General features: G+C 35.0%; 2 protein-coding genes across 3 annotated transcripts; one reads left to right on the top strand and one right to left on the bottom strand.

Moving 5' to 3' along the window:
• Positions 1 to 1,839: 1,839 nt before the first annotated feature.
• On the bottom strand, positions 1,840 to 5,548 carry LOC130718680 (uncharacterized). Its single transcript, XM_057569303.1, has 4 exons — positions 5,448 to 5,548; positions 3,321 to 4,847; positions 2,384 to 3,236; positions 1,840 to 2,223 (listed from the first exon to the last, which is right to left on the bottom strand). The coding sequence occupies exons 2-4, from the start codon at positions 4,845 to 4,847 to the stop codon at positions 1,967 to 1,969; spliced, it is 2,637 nt and encodes an 878-aa protein (XP_057425286.1). The 5' UTR covers positions 5,448 to 5,548; the 3' UTR covers positions 1,840 to 1,966.
• A 3,340-nt stretch (positions 5,549 to 8,888) lies between these two features.
• On the top strand, positions 8,889 to 15,427 carry LOC130718463 (SEC12-like protein 2). 2 transcript variants are annotated; one of them, XM_057569058.1, is made up of 10 exons: positions 8,889 to 9,289; positions 9,720 to 9,820; positions 11,562 to 11,712; positions 12,426 to 12,520; positions 12,677 to 12,776; positions 14,209 to 14,284; positions 14,355 to 14,475; positions 14,643 to 14,727; positions 14,855 to 14,922; positions 15,094 to 15,289. In XM_057569058.1, the coding sequence occupies exons 1-9, from the start codon at positions 9,026 to 9,028 to the stop codon at positions 14,888 to 14,890; spliced, it is 1,029 nt and encodes a 342-aa protein (XP_057425041.1). In that variant the 5' UTR covers positions 8,889 to 9,025; the 3' UTR covers positions 14,891 to 14,922; positions 15,094 to 15,289. The 2 variants fall into 2 exon arrangements, with proteins under 2 accessions (XP_057425041.1, XP_057425040.1); XM_057569057.1 differs by having other exon boundaries at positions 8,890 to 9,289; positions 14,643 to 14,759; positions 15,094 to 15,427.
• The last annotated feature ends 3,539 nt before the right edge of the window (positions 15,428 to 18,966 follow it).

Here is an 18,966-nt window from a genome sequence, read left to right as displayed (position 1 = left end):
TCTCATAGTTATAGGAAGTAACAGGGTACCTCAGCTTCGCTTATGCTGCATGTAAATGTGTACATAATGCGCTTTCTTTCTTTGATAAATAGAACTGAAAAAAGATGGAAACGTGTTAAAAGTTCAAACTATGACCACCACAAAAATTTAGGGACAGAAACAATAGATAATGTAGGCTTGTTCTATCCTGCACACGAAGTGCATGTTTCAAAATTATTTTACAATTGATTCTGAAGACAACCAATTATGGGAGATACTTGTGTGAATAGTTTTTGCCTTTCAGAATTCATCATGAACTAAAAGATGTTGATCCAAGCATGTTATATATGTATTCTCTCTGGTTTTTTTTTTTTTTGAATTGAGAGGGGAAAAAAAGAGAATTGAGAACAGAGGGAAAAGCAAATGAAATAAAGAAAAAAAAATAGAATTAAGTTAACTTATATATTATTTGGATTGAGAAAAAGAATAGGAAATGTTAAAAATTTCTTCTCTTGTTTGGTTGGAAAGTAAGGGGAAAAATTGTATTAATAAATAATTTTATATCCCTTCAAAAGTGATTGTAAATATATTACAAGAGAATTGTATATTGTTTTATTCTTCACTGAACTGATTTGTAAAACAAGCACACATTCGTTTACTTAGTTAAATAACAAAAAATAAGATCAACAAATTTAAAAATATTTATTTTTCATCCTTCTACCTTGATCTAAATGATATTCACCGTAACAAAAGAAAAAATTGATTTTCATTCCAAAACTTTCACATTTCCACCTTTCATTAAGTAGGAAGATAGAAACTTAGGGCTTGTTTGGTTTGAGAAAACATTTTCCATTTTTATTTTCTAATTTCGTTTTCTGAAAATTGTTTTCGTTTTTATTTTTTTGAAATCAAGAAAATGTGTTTGGTTTAATTTCAAAATTTTCATTTTCTGGAAATGAAAACAACAAAAAATGTGTTTGATTATACCGTTTTCAACAAAGATTATGAAAATAATTTTTAAATAATGACAAATATATTTATGTATTTATTAATGAATAGTTTATGAATAAAATTTATAATATAAGTTCGTAATGGTAATAAAGATGAATTATATAATGTATTTATTTAAAAATTAAAATTAAGAATTGAATGAGAATAAAAAAATAACGTAGTGCGTACAAAACAAAATAATTAATTTTTTTTTGTTGAATAAACAAAAGAATTATAAACACATGAATGAAAAAAAGTGTTTTGTCTTTAAACAAGGATAATATGACATGACCAATAATAACTTTGAAAAAAAATAGTATAAATAAAAGTATTTTAATATAAAATGAAATGAAAGGATGCAATTTGTTTACATGTAAACAACTGTTCATACGGAGTTAAAAAAAAAATTGTTCATACGTTAAAAAAAACAATTGTTCCTTAATGAGTTAACGTAAATAAAAAAGATTTGTTTCCTATATATTAATAACATGACAAAGACCTCTTTTGCTGGGCGCGGAAGTCGAACCTGGGCCATGATAGTACTTAACTAAAATTATAAAGCAAAGTTCACTTATTTACTAAGTTGCCACCGTGTTTACCTTGTTTTCATTTTCAAAAGCTTTCCACTGATTTCACAGAAAACATAGAAAACAACTTTTTTTTATTTTCAGTTTTCAACCTATTTTTGAAAATATTTTCATTGAAAATGTTTTCTAAAATTTAACCAAACAAGTTTTCACCTCTATTTTTTGTTTTGAGTGAAAATGAAAACAGAAAACACCCAAACCAAACAGGCCCTTATTCTTGATCAGCTTCTGTATGATCGCCCAATTAAACACATGAAACTTTGAAGTAAAACACATTGGCACCTTTTTGTTCAAAGTTGGTGAATCATATTGATGTGTGTATGAACAAGTAAATGAAATATTTTTCTCGTCTTTTTGAATCCTAACAAAAAAAGGTATGTGCCACTGGACACATTGCAATAATTTTGTGCCTAGAGACCTAGTCTTAACCACTGTGACGAAACTCTTGTATCCAAAATCCTCTTCACCACTTCTCCTACAAAAGAATCAAAGCAAGATGAACAACAACCTTTAATCAGACTTGATTGTCCACCAGCCATCATTTCAATGTGCGGACACACAGATGGCGGAGGCACAGTGCAAACCTCACTCTTCATGTGCTCAAGACCACATGCTGCTAGTATGGTGTGCATACAACTCTTTGCAATGTCCATGAAAGTACTTTGGCCTGAATGAATCAAATGAAAGGCATTTTCAAGAGAACAAAGTAAATATGCAAAAAAGCACTTCAAGGGAAACATGATGCAATTTCCCTTCCCTGATACTAGAAATCATGATGGAAATTCTATGCTTGATTGAATATATGTAACTGATAGAAGAAATATTACCTAAATCAATATTTTGAGACAAGCTCTTCAGGTGGCTTGTAACCATTGATTCCAACTGCTCGTGTACAAGGTGAAAGTTACTCTCTTCTTTGACAGCAGGGAATGAGCTACCATCAGGGACAATGTTTGATCTGTTGAACTGAAGAGCTTGTTCATAATTGGGTACTGGGGGTGTCCCCAAAAGTCTGGGCCATAATGCCTCATTCTGCATTAATGGAGAAATATTGTTACGTAATCTCTCTGCAAAAAATGTGTGATATGATGTCCCCACATCCTCAGTCCTTGCAAATTGAGAGGATGTTTCCCTACTTTGATCAATTTGAGAGCTATATAAGTCACTAGTTGAACTGATAGCTGATATACCATTGGTTCTTCCAGTTGTAGAAGTCATCCTATCCATTGAAATAATCTGTTGAATTTGTCGGTGTATCCACCGTCTCTCTGATAAAGTCGGTGCCCCTCCAGATACTGGAGAAACGCCTTCGACACTTCTGCCAGCAAATCTTGAGGATGAAGGAGGCGCACGGGGTGAAGAAATCAAGTTGAGATCTATACTCTCTCGTACATGTACAGGGGATGGTCTAACATGCAGGCTCTGGATTGTCGCAATAGGATCAGCCTCTTGAGCTTGGGAGCTTGAAGTTCCTAGAGCAACTGGTCTACAACCATCACAATACCAATTACCTTCAGGAACTTCCCGCCCTAAGCCAACACAATATGTATGCGCAGGGGAATCACAGACATCACATAGTAACATGAGGCCATCGTCTCCACCTTGAAGACACTCTGAACAAATAACAGAATCGTATGGATCAATATAGCTCCTAAGTTCTTCCTCAGAGGGCTGATAAACCTGCACATGAAATCGAAATGTATTCGTTGGGGTAAATGAATCAATAGAAGGAAGTACAAAAGATATACGGAGGAAATTATATACCTGATCACGTTCAGGGACTTGTATAACCATTTCTCTTAATTCAACCCCTTTTGATGATCGTGCAGGCTTACTGATTGTTTTGAATCGCTGTTTACACACAGGGCAGCGAGATTCCACTTTTCCCCACTCCATAATGCAAGCAAAGCAAAAGTAGTGAGTGCAACAATTAAGAACTCCCCTTACCCTTCTTCTATCTTCCTCGGACAGACAAATCCCACAAACCTGCTTTACCACCTCACTTTTCAAATCCTCCATCTTTTCTTTACCCTTTCTCACTTGAGGTTCTTCTATCTTTTCCTTACCCTTCAAACCTGGAGGCTTCTTTTGTTGAGGTTGATCTTCATGGACTACTGCCTCTTCATTGTTTATTAGAAGTGATGAACTCCTCAAGTTATTTCTCACCCTTCCACACAACTTCTTGGCTTCTCTCACCCGTTCTCTTTCTTCTTCAGAGATGGTAAACTCAAAATCAGAAGCTTCCGAAGGCGCACAATCTGAATCTGAAAGAAGCAGTCTTCTCCTCTTTCGGCGGCTCCGCTTCTTTCTGCATGTTGTCGTGATGGTGGGGTCATTATCTATAAAATCATCTTCACTGGCACATTTTACTTTCCTCCTTAACCCCATATTATTCCTTAGAGAGGCCCTTTTTGGCAGAACCTTCTTGCCCATTTTCATTTCTTCTTCCTCGTCTGTAAAATCTTCTTCCTCTGGTGAAAACTCATCATCCTCATCCTCATCCTCGTCCACATCCTCATCATCATATTCAAAATCCTCATCCTCTTCATCTCTATCTCCCTCCTCTTTTTCCTCTTCTTTTTCTTCCTCATCTAGATGTCTCTCCTCCACCTCCTCTTCCTGTTCCTCCGCTTTCTTCTCCTCCTCGTCCTCCTCCCCCTCATCTTCTTCTTCTAATTGTTCTGCATGTGCGTTTTTTTGCTTATCACAAACACCATTTTGGACCTTCGATCTATTGATAGCCCTAGCTCCTTGAAATTCCTCTTCTTCCTCCTCCTCCTCCTCCTCTTCCTCCTCCTTGTCCTCCAAACTCTCTTCTTCCTCGCCTTCTTGTTCTGCATGTACAATCCTTCGCCTCTTTCTCGAGTTTTTGCTCGCATTTCTCCGCCAACCGCAAATGGCACTTTTTGATTTATTAGCATTCCTCACACTTCGAAATTCCTTTTCTTCTTCTTCTTCCTCCTCCTCCTCTTGATCTGCATATGCAATCCTTCCCCTCTTTCGCGAGCTTCTACTTGCATTTTTCCGCCAGCTGCATATCCCAATTTTCGCCTTGGATCTACTGGAATTCCTGACTCTTCGAAACTCCTCCTCCTCCTCATCCACTATAAAACCATCAAAACTATCCTCTGATGCACATCCATCTAACGAGGAGCAATAATCCTCATCAGATGAATTCCTATTTCCATCGGAAACCACATATTCCTCGTCCGAATCATCAGAACTACCCTTGTCGGACCGAACCTTTTTTCTAGAACTGCGTTTGCCAGTAACCTTCCCTCCCCTTACCATCTTTTCTCACACAAACAAATAACAAAGAAAACACCAATATATTAGAACCTCATTCAACTCAAGGAAAGGCTACCAAAACATTAAAATTAAAACCTTGGCAAACAATAAAAACATATCAAATCAAATCACACATTAATACTATTATAACTCACATGATTCTTCAACTTCAAACCCCACGTTCCATTTTCAAGCTCAACTTAAATGGGGTGTTAAAATTATTGCTACCAAGTGAGAAAGTAGCGGCATTTACAAGTAACCGCTACAACAACACACTGATCCGATTCACCAATTGCCATAAAACACAAGACCAAGGAAGTAAATTGCAGAGATCCCCTAACTCATTTCATCATAAATTAACCGATCAAATAATAACATTGATTTGATTTCTTCGACACAGAAAAGGAATAGAAAATCACATGAAAAAGCATTGATTAATAGAAAAGATAAAGAGGCGGTTTGGAATTTTGAAAATTTATTGGAATTCAAACATGGGAAGATGCAGAGTTGAAGTGAGAATCTTCTAAAGAGAGAAAAAACAGAGAAAGACAAATGGAGATAGACATGGAGATGGGAAGAGAGGGAAGATAAGGATTGAGTTACCTGCTGCTGTTGCTGCTGAGAGAGGAGGAACAAAGCAACCAACCGCAAACGATGAATGAATTTGGTTTCTTTCTCTCGAAAACTCAAAGGTTTTTGCGTTGTTTTTGTTTCTTTTTATTTTATTCTTTTATTATCAATAATAATGATATGATATAGTTTTTGTTTTATATATGAGATTAATTTCTATGCATTGAGTCAAATTGGTTTTTCATTTTTCAATATGATGGAGGTTTTTACGTTTTTATATGAATTTAATTTTGATGAGTGTTTAAAAAAAAGAATTAACGTTCAATTCCTTGGTGCCATATCACCTCAGTTCATGCTAATTAAAGCATTTTCTAATGTGATAACTGTCATTGAAGATCATTGTGAAATGATACAAACCGTGTAAATCCTTTCAATTTATTGAAATACAATTGTAAGTTTGTAACTTCGTATCAAGGATGTTAAAAATTAAAAGTAAAAAATTTAACTGCATCTAAGATGAACTTGCTAAAATAAATGTATGACCAATATGTAAACTTGATAGTATTGTAAAATTTGAGATCACGATGGACGACCTAAATAACTCAAATTTACTGAATTGTCTATTTCTTCAACCTCGCCTCCACCATCACAACCTCGTTCGACTTAGACATTTTTTGTTCACCAGCCTCGACCATCACGATTACGACCCCTTCAGCCGTCACGTTGTCGTCCTCCTAAATGGTAAGACCATATCTCTCCACCCAACCTCACCACTACACTAAAGGCCATGCTTCTTCAACTACCTCTTTTGTAACCTCGCAGCTCCAAAACTCCTTGTTGGCCTCTATTGCGAAGCACCTCCTCACCTGACTATGAATTTGGGACAAAAAGAAAACTAAAATGCAGCGCCTCCTTTGCTCCTACGTCTGTTTCATTGAAAGAGAGATAACATCACATTAATCAAATACCACAAATAGCCTCTTATTGTCGCGTGTTAATTTGAGGATTTGGTTCATTTAAATGTTGAAGAAAGGTATTCAAAAATCAACTATTAAAATTTAAATGATTTTGTAATGTATCATAAATAAATGTATACAATACTATTAAGACTAAAAAAATATATATAGTTTTCCAATGAAAGTAAAAAAGTGTAAAGCACCATAATAATTAATTTTCAAAATAACAATTGTATCTTTTTTTTTGACCTATTTGAAATTGGAAAATTAATATTTTATTTGCATTCTTTTTTACGATAATGCCTTGCGCAGTGAGCAGTTCAACTGCATCTGACATTGGGAAACACAAGGCAACTAATCTATGTGCACGTCAATGTTGATTAAAAGGAGAGTATGCATTGACCAAAAAAAAAAAGGAGAGTATGCTAAGATTTAGTTGAATACGCTTTTCTTCTGTTTTCCTCATCTTGAGCTGAAGCTGTGTGTTACGGCACACCCTCTCACGCAAGATTAATTTTGTTTTGGATAAGCCTCACCCAATAGTCATTTGATCTTAAGCGTGGATAATGCATAAGTTCACATACATTTGTTGAATTTAACTTTTTATGAGAAAAATTAGAGGCGACAATGATCAAAGTCTATGACCACTTAGTCATAGAGGCTATTACACCATGTTAAATAACCACTTATCAAAAAAACTTAAGCTATTGCGTAAAGGCGAGTGTTTGGTTTAAATGATCTTAAAATATTTCAGGGAATGCGATGTTGAGAATTTGCTTGTTATAAAAATGGGTAGAACAAAGAGAAAACACCACCAAACTACTGGTTAAAGTGATGGTGGCATGTTAGGGAGGATTGCCCACCAACTGAAATTTTACTGATATAGGAGGATTTAAACCTTTGACATACGAGAAGATGATAGTTGAACCCAGAACTTGAAGCAGTCTTGCATTCTCGGGTACGTATGTCGGATACGCAAGAAAGTTGAATCACATATTTTGTCATGTTTCTATTCCCAAGGAAAATGATGACAATTTTTTATTCGCATGGAAATAGAAATTATTTTTGAAGATAACTTCCAATTTTTACAATATTTTATCATATGCTTTTAATTTTTTAATTTGTTTTATTTGTTATCAGATAAAATATGAAAATATTATTGGGAATGCATCTATCTACCAAATCAAATAATACAATTTACCCGGAAATAAATTATGTCTCAAAATATAGCCTGTGTGGGCTGTGCCTGTGAGAATATATTTTCAAACCCTAATTATTATAAAATATCCATGTAATGCATAGTAACCAAGGTGTGGCACTCCAATTGTCAATGTCCATGTAATGTATATTAACCGAACCGATGATTCAATTCAACCCACCATAATGTATTTAGTTTGGATCAATTTAATTAGATTCGTGGATCGGACTGTACCCGCTTACACCCCTAACTCTAATTGTCCATCTCCATCTTATCTCCACACCAAGATTGCAAGTTGCTCATTTATGATTTAGGCACACACTCACTTGTTCATGTCAAGCACCAATGTAATATAGCTGTCTGCTTTTCTTTTTTTTAATAATGTATAAATTGAGGAAGGTCCAATTGGTCTGGGTTCTATCTTGTTAGAAAGACTAATCTTTACTCTCATTTTCTAATCAATGATATATACGTGGATTGCCTGTAAAAAAATACTTTTGTCAATATAAAAAAATCATTAATCAACCTCATTCCTCGTGAAAAAAAAATCCTAATATATAAAAGCTATGTTTGGCACGTTTAGTTGATAAGCTAGCTGAAAGCTGAAAGCTGATAAGCTAGCTGAAAGCTGATAGCTGAAAAGTTACGTAATTTGAACAAAAGTGTTTAGTAAAACTAGTTGTTGAACAAGCTGAAATTGTAAAATAACATAAAAGGACATACTTATATAATTTTTTTTATATTTAACATTACTTTATTTTCACATTAATACATATATGATATTAATATTAAAATTATTATAAATTTTTTAATTTCACTCAAATTATTTATCATCTTAAAAATATAATATTAATTTTTACTTATTTACTTTTCTATATTTTTATTAAATTAAATAGAATAAAACAAATAATTTGTAATTTGTAATATAAAATTATTTATTTTATTCTGAAGTAGTAATTATTTCCGTGCGGGAATGATGTACATATGAGACAAGTGTGATAACTGATAAATAAATAAGTTTATTTTTTGGTACATCGGAAAATGAATAGGTAAATAGGTTTAGTAGAAAACATATAAGGCTAAAGGTGAAATTTTGATAAAATAGTAAGGATAAAAATGAGAATATATTTAATAAGCTATAAGCTTTAAGCTTTAAGCTACTGAAATAAACTCCTTCACCAAACATTTTTAATTTTTATAGAGCTTTTAAGCTAGTCAAATAAGCTTTAAGCTAGTCAAATAAGCTATAAGCTAGCTGAAATGACATGCCAAACATAGCCAAAATATTTGTTTATTATTTTCATTCCGTTTCTATTATGTTCCATTTCCACTAGTCCAAACGCACCCTAACCAACACCAAGCCAGACAGCACCTCCACCAGACTCCAACTCTCCTCCACGGCCACCGCAAACAACCGCCACTCGCCGCCCAATCGCTAATCCCCATACGGAGAGAGAATGGGGAAGAAACCCATCCTAGACCCTCCACACTTGAAGAAATACGGTGTCCCTTTCTACTCTGTTGCTTGGCCTCCCCAACACATTCTCAAACCCCGCAAAACTGATTCCACCGACACCGATCACGATTCGGAGCCGGAAACTCCCGCCGCCGGGAACTACATCGTGCTCGCTGGTGGCGGTGGAGAAGGCAGCAGCGGCATCCCCAATGCTGTGTTGCTTGCTCACTTCGATTTCGCATCCAATTCTCTCTCTGATCAACCGGTACATCACTTGCTCCTTCGTATTCTTCTACCTCGATTCAGAAATTCATGTGGATTTCATGTCATGCTGAAAATTTCATCATTCGAAAATATACGATCGGATCTGTTAGAGATAGTACAGTAGCTCAGTCTCACAGTAGCTTAGCTTAGCAGTATCTGATTTTGATTGAGATTTTTGTTGTGTGATGCTATGCGGATGAATGCTTCTATGTGTTAGATTGTGAGGAATCTGTGCTTGTTGCTTTCGTGGTTGATTTCATGTGTTTTACTGTGGAAGTATATTTGTTTGAATTGCATAATGCTAAGGTGTAAATTTTGGTTTCGGCAGCGTTTGTTTTTGTAATTTAATTTTTGTTGTTCGTCCGTGATTGTATGAGGATGTTTACATTATGATGCAGCTCACATGTTGAATAACCTTATAAACATTTCAGGTGTATAAGCTAGAAACTGATTCTCAGTTGCCTTACAGAATGGCGCTTCACCCGAAAGGAGATGGCCTTATTTGTGCAATGGAAATGCCAAAGTGTTGCAGGTCTTTTGCTTTACATCTCTTTTTTGCTTCTTAGAACTAGTTTATTTTCGTTAGCGAGAATTCCATATTGTTAAAGTTTCATGTCAAATATTTTGAATGAATGAGACTATGAGAGCAGACTAGTTTGAGAATACATGTAGGCCATGCTTGGCTGAGCAGTTGGAACTTGAAAGGATCTTTATATCTAGGCTTTATCATGTTCATGGTTCATCTATTTTCCATCTGCTCAACCAAGTGGTTGGAAATGCAGATAAAGGTAGGAAAATAAAATCACGATTTCGAAGCTCTCAGCTTTGTATGCTTTAAATAAAATTCGAGAAATTTTGACAACTGTCCAATATGTTGACAAACAGCATGAGCTCTATATGGTTTGATTATTTATCTAAAATTTAGTCTTTTATGTTGACACTTGAAGCTGGCTCACTTTAATTTAGGGATATCGTTCAATAGTTATGTTACCTGCATATGGATTGAAGTGATTCAATGGATAGTTCTTCTACAACTGAATTTCTTGATTTTTCTTTCTAACAAACTCTTTATTTTATCCTGTAAAACCAAATTGACTATATGGAATTTTAGCTATTCCAACCATAGCATGTGATGTGAGATGATCTTGGATAATTAGATTTTGTTATTTCTGGCATCAGTAGGAGGTTCAATGGACAAAATCAGCATGTTGATACATCATATTCTAGACAGGAGTTATCACCGGTCTAGTCTAATTTAATGGAAAGAACGGCTAGGTCTTAACTATAAGGGTGTGTTTGTTTGGAGGTATCTTAAAATACTCCTGGGGAAGTTCACATGGGATGTTGTATTCCTGCATTTGGTACAAGTTATGTAAAAATATACCCATGGTCCCATGCATAAGTTATTCCCCTGAAAGTTGATTACACACATTTTGTCTGTTTCTATTCCCATGGTAAAGGGTGGGAGTCTTATATTCTCATGAGAATGGAAGTTATATTTGTAACTTCTCACTTCAACCATATTCTAAGACATATATATATATATATATATATTAAAATTGAATTAAAACTTCAAAATATTCATGGCAATATAAAATACCTACCAAACACATTTATACAATTTACTTGGGAATAACATTTCCCCCAGTCAACCTATTGAGAAACAAATCCCCCATAAGTAGTTTTAAGACATTCTAGTGTTTAACTATCAGTGTTATCAAATCGCGATCGCGGACCATCGCGGTGAGCCAAAAATCCGCTATTTCGGCCGCTATTTGGCGGCGAATAGCGGGCAATAGCGGCGTCACGATTAGCCAAAAATCCGCTACGCTATAGCGGCGCCGCTATAGCCGCGATTTGATAACACTGTTAACTATAAAAGGGTCATTTCATTTTTGTAAAATTTTGCTTTAGTGCAAAATAGAGAAAAACAATATGAACATGTTGTGTCTGGAAATAGTTGTTTTCTAACTTTCTAACCTTGTCAATTGATTTTAGAGGAGTAGTAGCTGGATGATTTGTCTATGTTGTTGTAAATCCCAGAACTTGTAAGCTAAAGCTGCCACTAACTAAATGAAAATATGGATTTACTGCAGTAAAAGAGGGGATAAAATGAGAAAGAGGGAGGTTTATTGTGTCAGCCCGTAATCTACATATGCTTTATTGCTTTGTTGATATTTGAGACCAAAAACAAAATTTTATTTTCTTTTGCACTGTTGCATTTAACTATGGAGTATCGATCAAATGATCAATATTATGCCTTGTTCATACAGATGGTTTGACTGGGATCAAAACAAGAATTCTGAAATTCATAAGTTGGGTCTCAAGTTGTCAGAGAAAGTGTTTACCGAGTTGGAGGATGTTGGACAGCAATTAGCATTGGCATTCAACAATGATGGTACTGCGCTAGCTACTGGTGGGGAGGTATAAGCATCCTCTACACTTGTAGAAATGAAAAATAGAAAACTGTTCATAACACTAATGATAATTTTATGTGTCATAAAAGGAAAAAGTTGATTTAAGGAAAATATCTCCTTTTGTTAATTATCCCTGTACTCCGTGTTCAATTAAGGAATAGAAAATGCGATTAAGATACATGCTCTTGTTTCTGTCCTTCATAAAAACCGATGCCAATGTGGAATCATCTTTATATGAGAAATTTGATGTGATTAGATTTAGATGGTATCACTTGTTTGATTGAGCTCATGCACTTAATAGGAGGAGAAATCTTTGAGTGTTACCCTAATTTCTAAAAATTTAACTGGTGTTGTATATACAAAAGAATGTAATATATGATAATGGTAGTATGGTACTGAGTAGAATGAGTTCCTTGGTCACAAATGTGATAATTTGTTTGTCCATAATAGGAATATTATTTCCTTTTATCTATGAACATAAACCTGAGCTGCTCTGTTTTGCTTCAACTTTAATTGTGTGATGTGATGTATGGTCTTGGTTTTTGTTTTCACTGGTGAGGGATTTGTGTTTTATGGGACAGGATGTACGATTCCTTAGTTTTTTTTCACTATAGGATTACAATGTTTTCTTTATTTTCACAAAATAGCATTATATTGTGGAGAATTACATTTTTGATGTAGTGGCAAGCCATATGATATTGTAATTTTGGTGCAGTACAGGATGGCAGTCTAAGGGTTTTCAAGTGGCCTAGCATGAAAGTTATTCTCGAACATTCTACTGCTCATTCTTCTTCTGTCAAGGACTTGCATTTCAGGTTTTAACATGCATAGCAGCATAAGCATTTCACAAAGACTTTACGCTTTGACTTTATATTTGAAAAGAAGTAAAAGTTGAGAAAGGACAGTTTCTATGTAAATCCCGTTATTTTTGGTTGATTGTGCCTCATCGTCTTGTTTTGTTTTTCTTGCAGCTCCAATGGTAAATGGATTGTATCTTTGGGTTCTGGTGGCCCATGCAGGGTTTGGGATCTCTCTTCAGGAATAGCTTTAGGTTCTCTATCAACTAAAAATGTAAGCTATTGATTAAAACCTGAATTTAAACTTTGAACTGGCATGATAGTTCTGTGTACATTGTTTGAAATTTCTCTTCCTTCAAGGTAATTTGGTTATGTCATGAATTGTCTCAACACTGACTTGCTGTATGACAATAAAATGAAAAATATTGAACTAAATAAAATAGTTAACCAGTACAGTTTATATATAGATTTATTTGGTATGCACTCTCGATTATATATATTTTTATTTATTTATAATAAATTTGTTTGAAAACATTTTATTTAATGTAAAGCATGCTGACTTAGTGGTCCACATACTGCTGCCACTTTAAGGCAATTTTTTAACACGTGTCTCGCCTTTAAGAAGATGTGGGGTTTGGTTCGTATACGAGTATAGTTAGTTGTTTATTAGTTACTGCTTACATCAGCATGAGTCTTCTCTAAGACTCTTCCTCTAACTGGTTCTGTTTGTCTATATATAGACCATTCTGTGCAGTGTTACTCATTGAATAGAATGGAAAAAGTTTCATTCACACTCTATTTAAGTGAAATGGAGTGGAGGGAAGAGAGATAGAAAGATAAGAGGGAAAAAGTAAGAAATGAGTTGGGTGATATGATTGAAAGAGAGGAGAGAGATAGATATAAAGTGAAGGTGGACATGAAGTGGGAAATTATACAAGTGTGAATGAATCATAGTTCGAATAGAATATATGAAGTTTAATTTTCTGTTAGAGTTTGTTTTTCTCAACTCTAATTGTTCAACATACTGAACCAGTTGTCATATCAGCTCTGACAGCCAACCGGTTTGTACGGAAGCTGACCTGACCTGAGTGATTCTCAGTAATGTCTTGTTAAAAGTGGTCAGATTTGTATATATATATATATATATCGGTGGGTTTTTACTTCCCAGTTCACCTGATCAAATTAGCTGGCCTACTCTGGTTCTCAAAATTTGCTGGTTTTGTGATAATAGACTGAGCGGACTGTAAAGCAAGCTGACTTGTTTTTCCTACTGAAGAAGCTACTAATGGGATGAGTAAAGTGGAGAACCAATAGGTGGGGCTAGTATCAAATTATTTGAAGTCAACAACATATATTCAAGGAGCTAGTATCAAAGCCAGATAATGACAATTCTTAGATACTTTTTCCACCAACATGTATCAAAGTTTAATTTATCCTGATTACTCTCCCATCATGTTGAAGTATTGTGAAATATCATATATGTATCTAAAGTAGATATTAATTCGGTAATTTTGTAGATGTAAACAATATGCATTATCAAATAAAATCTAACATTTAACATCTATATCTATATGGGAAAATTTTAGACTGCATTGGCTGAACATTTGATGCCTCAATATTGTTCCCATGTTAGCCGACTTGGTGATTGCTTGGTCACTAATTATATATTCGTACATACTAATCAAACTTTGGTGAATTTCATACAGCGTGAACTCTTTAGCGGATGCAGATTCTCTCAAATAAATGAGAGCACTTGGGTGCTATATATTGCTGCCAATACAGGTAAATAGTTTGCAGAAAAATAGGCTCTTTATATCTTTATCAACTGACACAAGTATCTTGTTTTTCACAGAGAAAGGTGGAAGCATCCTGACCTGGAGTCTCGACAATTACGAAAGGAAGAGCTCAAAGTTTATTATTCGTGATGCAATCTGTGCTTTCAATATCTCAGCTGATGGAAAGTTTCTTGCATGGTGCATATTTTAATCTTTATTTTTCTAGTGCTTACAATGGCACCCTAATCTTTTTATTAAGCTACCTGGAAGCAAGTGGTGACTTAATTTTTATGGTTTACCTCCAGTTATCAAGGTTGCACTTTAACAGGAACTTATTTTTTCATTTTTGGTGGTTTGACATGCAGTGGAACACCTTCAGGAGACATTGTAATTGTAAGTTCAACAAATATGCAGATTCAGACAACGATAAAGAAGGCTCACCTTGGCATGGTAACTGCTTTGGCATTCTCCCCTGATTCAAGGTTGAAGTCAATATGTATACATTTTTTTCCTGATTGTAGAAATTAACTGTCTTATGCCCTGTTTAAAATAATCATGCTTATGGCTTCTGATTTAGGGCTTTGGCTTCTGTATCCATGGATTCAAGTGCTAGGGTAACAATAATTGAAGGGAAGAAGACAAGTGGTATGTGCATATTTCATGATTTGTTGACATGGCAACAGCATATGTTCTCAATTGATATGTCTATCGTTTTGCAGAACTCATAAATTTCGATGTAGTTTTTTAGCCTATCATTATTTATATTGATTTGTTTAACATGACTCATAGTTCTGTTTGCTATTTTCTTGTTTTTAGGAGGGGTGAGCTTGTGGATTGCCTTATTTATCATCCTACTTGCAGTAGCTGCTTACTTCCTCAAGGTTGAACGAATTGAAAAGTGAAGGTTCAAATAGGCTCTTTTTCTGACGAAAAACTTTACTTAAATATATACACACACAGTGCTAGCTAAACAGCTTTGTGAATGCCACAACTTTGTTCTGATGTGTCTTCAGTTTTGGGGGGTTTACAGATTCTTTCATATAATGCCTTGTAACATGGCTTCCAGCTAGAATTAAGTTTACTATGCTCCCTGTTTGCTTGGTACTGCGATGCTATTTATGTCATATTTCTGAAGTAATTCTATGTAGAATTACGATGAACTAAAAGTAAAAATAGGTTTCACACAAAGAACAAATTAATATATGTAGTCTCATTAATAGAATATTGATGAAAAAAATTCGGTCCCTTAAAGCTGACACTGATGACAAGCAGCCTCAAAGAGTTTCCTAGAGATACAATTGAATTGAAAGTCAGCGTGGGTTTCTTAAAAGTAAATGAGACCAACCCAACAATATCTAGATTTGTGGGCAAAAGATGATTGTCTTTCCAGCTGTTATGTGGACACCACCAACACGTGGCCACGTCAGATTGTCACTTCGGGGTATATATTATCCATGGATGATAACATATTGTCTTTCATTTACCAAAAACGGATTTTAGATTTTCCTCTAGTAACCAAAAAAAAAAAAACGGATTTTAGCTGTTATTAATGAAATACGACATCACCCAACTCATGATATTATATCATACCTAAGAGTTAATGTCTCCTATTGTCACCTAAAAAACCTCAACCCTACCTAAGACATGTCTTTCTTAAGATGACTGATGCAAGAGTGGTTTCTCTCATTAACTAAACTCACACCAACTTTTCAATTGTCATGCAAATCCTAAAAATCATCATGTTGGCAAAAGATACATGAACGCGCAAAGAGAATTAATAACCTAAGACATAGGAATTTTTCCCCTTTTATGAACTAAGCCTACATTAACCCATATCAATTTCCCAATCTATTTATGAATTAATATAAACTCTTTAGAACACCAATTAACCAATTGAAGCATTAATCATAGAGAGAAACACCAAATAATGAAAATCCATACTTATAATTGCATAAAAGTATATTGAATAAGAGAGAAAATCAAATTAAGTCATCCCAAATACTAAAAGAGAGTCAACACAAAAATAGGTAAAGAGAAAAACAAAACCCAAAATAGAACGGAGCCATGGACGTCCGGAGAAGCCGTCACCTCCTCCATGGCCCTGACACCGGCCCTCAAGGGGCTAGCCTTCCTCTCCACCAAGAAATTGCCTCCAAGTCTCCCAAAGGTTTTTTATTTGGTTTAGGAGAAAAGAAAGATGAAAAAGGATCCCCAAAAATAGGTCCAAAACGGAATTTATAGTGATTTTCGTGTTCTGTGCGTTTTTTATCCTATCTGATGCAGAAAACGATCTGGCGTAGTCAGGCACACTGTAACACGGTGCACCCTCGTGAATCTGGAGCGTTGGATGAGTATCAGGCAAATCTGGCGTGTCTGGTGTATTGTAAGCGCTGTTCCGCGACGCACCGTATCGGAGCCCCTTGGATCTCATACATCCTCTTCCAACCTCCGACACGTGTCAGAATCACAACGCAGGAGCATGGTAACGTCGTGCACATGCGCTACACAGGATTCCAGCGTCCATAATTCTTTAAATTTCCGTTTTTTAATGATTTCTCCTTTTTTTCTCCAAATCTTCTCCTAAAACAAAGCAAATAAAAATAGATAAGAGATAAAAATAAGATAACACCTTAAAATAAACTTATCTAATCCTAAATTAAAGTAAATAAATCCTAATAATATCTAGAGAATAATATAAAACATAGAAAAATACTAAAACCAAACAAAAATAATAAAATTCATGAAATAAGGCTAAAGTGACCTAAAATGACTAAAATATCTTAAATAATATATTAAAATGCATGCCAATAAACTAGGAAAATAGCCTTAAATCCCGGGTCATCAACTTCCATGCCCAACTTCTACTCACGAAGGTAAGGGTAACTCAGTTTTTAGAGTGTCTTTGAGTCTTGCCTGCTTTTATTGCACTGCCTGCGTTTGAGATGAAGATGTTTATATTGATTGGCATTGGATTATGATTATTATGCTTGCAATGTCGTATGCTTGCTTATATTGACTGTTTCTGAGGCTTGTGCCAAATGTTTTCTGAAGGCTTCGGCCGAGTGAACTTATTGAGACGTGTGTCTCCGTTTTCTGAGAGGCTTCGGCCGTTTACTGGTTTCTGTCATTGAATTGAGTTAGTATGTATTGAGTTATGTTCGTTGATAATAGGAATAACATGTGGTTACTCCGAATAAATCATTGGTTTGGGCATTGTGGTTGATTGACTTGGCATATAGGGCTTGGTCTTGAAGTGGCAATGTGGTGGTGATTGTCCCACGTGATTGTCCCGTCTTTTAAGGCGTTATAAAGTGGCGGTGTGGTGGTGATTGTCCCACGTGATCGTCCCATCTTTCGGGATGTCCTAAAGTGGCAGTGTGGTGGTGATTGTCCCACGTGATCGTCCCGTCCGTAGTGGCGTTAAGTGGCGGTGTGGTGGTGATTGTCCCACGTGATCGTCCCGTCTTGAGAGACGTTGCTGATCGATCCATTTTGGTAGTAGCATATAGTTGCATTATAGGAAACTAACACCTGACCCTATGTTATTGGATTTTAGTTATTGGTTTATTGATATCTGAATTGATATTATACTGTTGAAGTTTTTGATATCTGATTTGATATTATATGTTAAGTTGTTGATATATGAGTTTAGTTATGTTGCTAGTTTATTTACCATGCTAGGTAATTAAATTCGAATAGCATGATTTTCTCTTTTGTACATGGTAGTTGCATGGAGTTAACCCTTTCTGTTTGCTACTTGTTGTTTGGGCGCTTAACGCTATTAGGCGATGGTGAGCCTTCCGCTGAAGCTTAGCCGTTCGAGTTGGAGACCGTGACCGTGGGCGGTCGTGTAAAGGTGGATGAAGCAGTTGCTTCTTCCTTTTTGGTGGACTATGTCTGAGTTTCTTTCTCCATCTAAAAACTCTGTTGTTTAAACCTTATCTTCGCCACTGTTTCAGTGAGCGTACTTATTTTGGAAACCTGCTTACGATATTGTAAGACACTATTATTATATGTCGGGAACGGGTTGTTGAATAAAGTCTATGTTATATATTCAATTATGTTCAGCTGTTTCGAAAAGGAAAAAAATATATTGTGTTTTCTTAGGATTACGAAATAGTCCTTAGATTTTGTTAGGTAACTAATGTGACTCCTCAGTTGAGAAACCGGGGTGTTACACAAGATATGAAGATAAATGAAAAAAGGTATAATGTTGCACCCAAATATCTCATAATTCATCAAGGTTTTGTGCATTTTTCAAAAGTTATGTTATATTGGCATGTGTAAAATCAAAAAAACAAAAAGATTGGCATGTTTCAAAAGTTACATTATTTTGAAAGTAATAAAAATTTAATTTATCCAACTTCATTATTAAATGAATTTAATACCTTATAGCTCAAGTGAGCTTTACATATATATATATATATATATATTTAAGCTATGTTTGGCATGTTTAGCTGATAAGCTAGCTGAAAGTTGAAAAACTAGTTGAAAGCTTATAAGCTAGCTGATAGCTGAATGCTGATAAGCTAGCTGAAAGCTGAAAAGCTACGCGATTAAAATAAAAGTGTTTGGTAAAACTAGCGGTTAAAAAGCTGAAATTGTAAAATGACATAAAATGACATATTTGTATAATTATTTTTATATTTAACATTACTTTATTTTTTCACATTAATACCAATATCATAT

Source organism: Lotus japonicus, chromosome 5 (assembly GCF_012489685.1).
Source record: "Lotus japonicus ecotype B-129 chromosome 5, LjGifu_v1.2".
Classification (NCBI taxonomy): Eukaryota; Viridiplantae; Streptophyta; class Magnoliopsida; order Fabales; family Fabaceae; genus Lotus; species Lotus japonicus.
This window is presented reverse-complemented; position numbering and strand designations above follow the sequence as displayed.